The following is a 3,199-nucleotide window of genomic DNA, read 5'->3' as shown; positions in this document are numbered from 1 at the left end:
CATTCTTCCGGAAGTTATTTTAGAAGCCTTTTCCTTAGCTTTTGTGAGCTCCTCACTGCTCGTGTTTCTGGGCAAGAAGATTGCCAGTTTCCATAACTATAAAGTCAATTCCAACCAGGTGAGGGGACAGGTTTTTCTATTTATTGCTTCCTCTGACCCTTGAGTCTTTGTTCTCTAACCTGAGCCTCCTGCTCTCAGGAAGACCGATTCTTCTGTAATCAGAGAATTACTTGGACTACAATTTGAACAATAATTACCAAAGGATTTTTGAGAGGTGTGGCACACTTAACTTCGAACCCACTTAAATTAATATGAGTGTTATTCCCCTAAATATGGGGTAGGGATGCAAGATAACATATGGCATCAGGTTGGTAAGCTAGCAAAGTTCCACTCCTCCTAATTTTATCTCCCTTTCCACCAAATCCTTAGAAATCAACCACATTCTGAGGTGCAGTAAGAAATGATACGGAATACCAAAACCAGGCTACTAATATAATTAAGTTGGCCTCCCAGGAATAGATTTGTCTTTTTTTTTTTTTTTTAATCTACAACTATCCCGAATTTGGTCCTTTTCCCAGGACTTCAAAAGGGAAATATGGAAGCAAAATGTATCCCACTTAGACTTTTAGGATAGTATAGAAGGCAGAGAGAAAAATAGTACTGTGTTTCCCTCAGTCATTCTAAGTCCTGCTGATCTTGTGAAAAACACTAACAAGGCAGAAGCTTCATTTTCTCATTTTGAAATGATTTCACTTTCCTTATTATCACTAGCTAAAATGAAGATTCAATTTAATCTAGAAATCAGATTTGCCATCCTTGTGTTCTAAGAATACTCGTATTTCAGCATTATTTGAAGTGATATAAACAACCATATCCTTACACATAAGAAATAGACAGTATGCCTTTGGTTCAAACTTAAATCAGCAGTCTTCCACAAATAGTGGGCCTAAATTGTTTGCCATTTCTTTGTAGGATTTAATAGCCATCGGCCTTTGCAATGTCGTCAGTTCATTTTTCAGATGTTGTGTGTTTACCGGCGCTGTTATCAGGACTATTATCCAGGATAAATCTGGAGGAAGACAACAGGTGTGTTGAAATAGAATTTGATCTCTAACATATAAGCATATTTATGTCTATGCATATATATATATATNAAAATGCAATGGGTCAACATATTCAAAGTGCTAAAAGAAAAAAACTGTCAACCAAGAATCTTATAATCCACCAAAACTGTCCTTCAAAAGTGGTGGCAAAATTCAGATATTCTCAGATAAACAAAAGCTGAGGGAGTTCATTACCACTAGACATGCCCTGCAAGAAATGCTGAAGGGGGTCCTGCAAGGTAAGGTGAAAGAACATGAGACAGTAACTGGAAGCTGTATGAAGAAATAAATATCTCGATGCAAGTAAATATTGGGCAATTATAAAAGTTACTATTATTGTAACAAAACTTTGTAACTCCACATTTTGTTTTCCACATAATTTAAGAGACTAAAGCATTTAAAAGAATTATGTATGTTTTGGGGTACACAATGTATAAAGATGTAATTTTGTGACATCAATCATCAAAGGGGTGGAGATAGAGCTGTAAATAAGCAGAGTTTTTGTATGTTATTGAAGTTAAGCTGGTATAAGTTCCAAGTAGAATGTTATAAATTTAGAATGTTAAATATAATCCCCAAAGAAATATAAGCCACAAAGAAAATAGCTATAGGATATACACAAAAGGAAATTAGAAAGGAATTTAAACATTTCACTACAAAAAAATCAACTAATCATGAAAGAAGACAGTAATGCAGGAAATGAAAGACGACAGATAAAGCTATAAGGCACGTAAAAACCAAATAGCAAAATTACAAAAGTATGAGTAAGTTGGTCCTTATCAGAAATTACTTTAAATATAAGTGGATTAAACTCTTCAACCAAAAGACAGAGATTGGCAGAATGAATAAAAACACATGAACCAATTATATGCTGTCTGCAAGAGACACACTTTAGGTTCAAAGACACAAATAGATTGAAAGTGAAAGGATGGGAAACGATATTCCTTGTAAAAAGTAACCTAAAGAGGGCAGAAGTGTGTATACTAATATCAGACAAAATTGACTTTAAATTTAAAAAGCCATATATGAAAAATCTATAGCAAACATCACACTCAATGCTGAAAGAATGGATGTTTGGTTTTTTTTTAAAATCAGGAACAAGGCAAGGATACCCACTTTCACCACTTCTATTCAGCATAGTACTGGGAATTCTAGCCAGAGCAATTAGTCATGGAAAAGAAATAAAAGGAACTGAAAAGGAAGAAGTAAAATTATATCTGTTTGTAGATGATAGGAGTTTATATATAGAAAACCCTAAAGATTCCACACACAAAAACTGTTAGAACCAATAAATGAATTCATCAGAGTAGGAGGATACAAAGTAAACACAAAAAAGACAGTAGCTTTTTTATACAATAAGATTGAGCAATCTGAAAAGGAAATTATGAAAACAATTCCATGTACAATAGCATGAAAAAGAATAAAATACTTAAGAAATAATCAGAGGTGAAAGACTTACACAATGAAAGCAACAAAACTTGATGAAAAAAATTAAAGAAGACATAAATAAACGGAAATACATATCATGGATTAGAATTAGGACTTGATATTGTTAGGTGTCAATACTAGTACCCAAAGCAGTCAGCAGATTCAATTCAATTCCTATTAAAACCCCAATGAGGGTTTTTCAGAAATTTAAAAAAAAAATCCTAAAATGCATATGGAATCCAAAGGAGCCCCAAATAGCCAATGCATTCCTGAAAAAGATGAACAAAGTTGGAAGGCTCACACTTCTTAATTTCAAAACTTACTACAAAGCTATTGTAATCAAAACAGTGTGAGACCAGCTTATAGACAGACATATAAACCAGTGGAGTGGCATGGAGAGCTCAGAAGTAAACCCTTGCATATGTGGTGAAATAACAAGGGTGCCAAGACCATTCAATGGGAGAAAGGGCAATCTTTTCAGCAAATGGTACTGGGGAAAGTACATATCCACAGGCAAACTAATGAAATTGGACTTTTACCTAACACTGTATACAAAAGTTATATCAAAATGGATCAAAGTCCTAAATATAAGATCTAAAACTATAAAACTCTTAAAAGAAAACATAGGGCAAAAGCTTCATGACATTGAATCTGGCAATGGTTTATTG

The 3,199-nt window shown here is 33.9% G+C and overlaps 1 protein-coding gene across 1 annotated transcript in view; it reads left to right on the top strand.

Moving 5' to 3' along the window:
* SLC26A8 (solute carrier family 26 member 8) overlaps positions 1 to 3,199 on the top strand; it is an 82,572-nt gene that overhangs the window by 50,766 nt on the left and 28,607 nt on the right. Inside the window, exons 10-11 of the mRNA XM_019667472.1 lie at positions 15 to 118; positions 973 to 1,086. Coding sequence (XP_019523017.1) covers positions 15 to 118; positions 973 to 1,086 — 218 coding nt within the window. The remainder of the gene's footprint in view (positions 1 to 14; positions 119 to 972; positions 1,087 to 3,199) is intronic.

This window comes from Hipposideros armiger, unplaced genomic scaffold, assembly GCF_001890085.2.
Source record: "Hipposideros armiger isolate ML-2016 unplaced genomic scaffold, ASM189008v1 scaffold_497, whole genome shotgun sequence".
NCBI classification, from domain to species: domain Eukaryota; kingdom Metazoa; phylum Chordata; class Mammalia; order Chiroptera; family Hipposideridae; genus Hipposideros; species Hipposideros armiger.
This window is presented reverse-complemented; position numbering and strand designations above follow the sequence as displayed.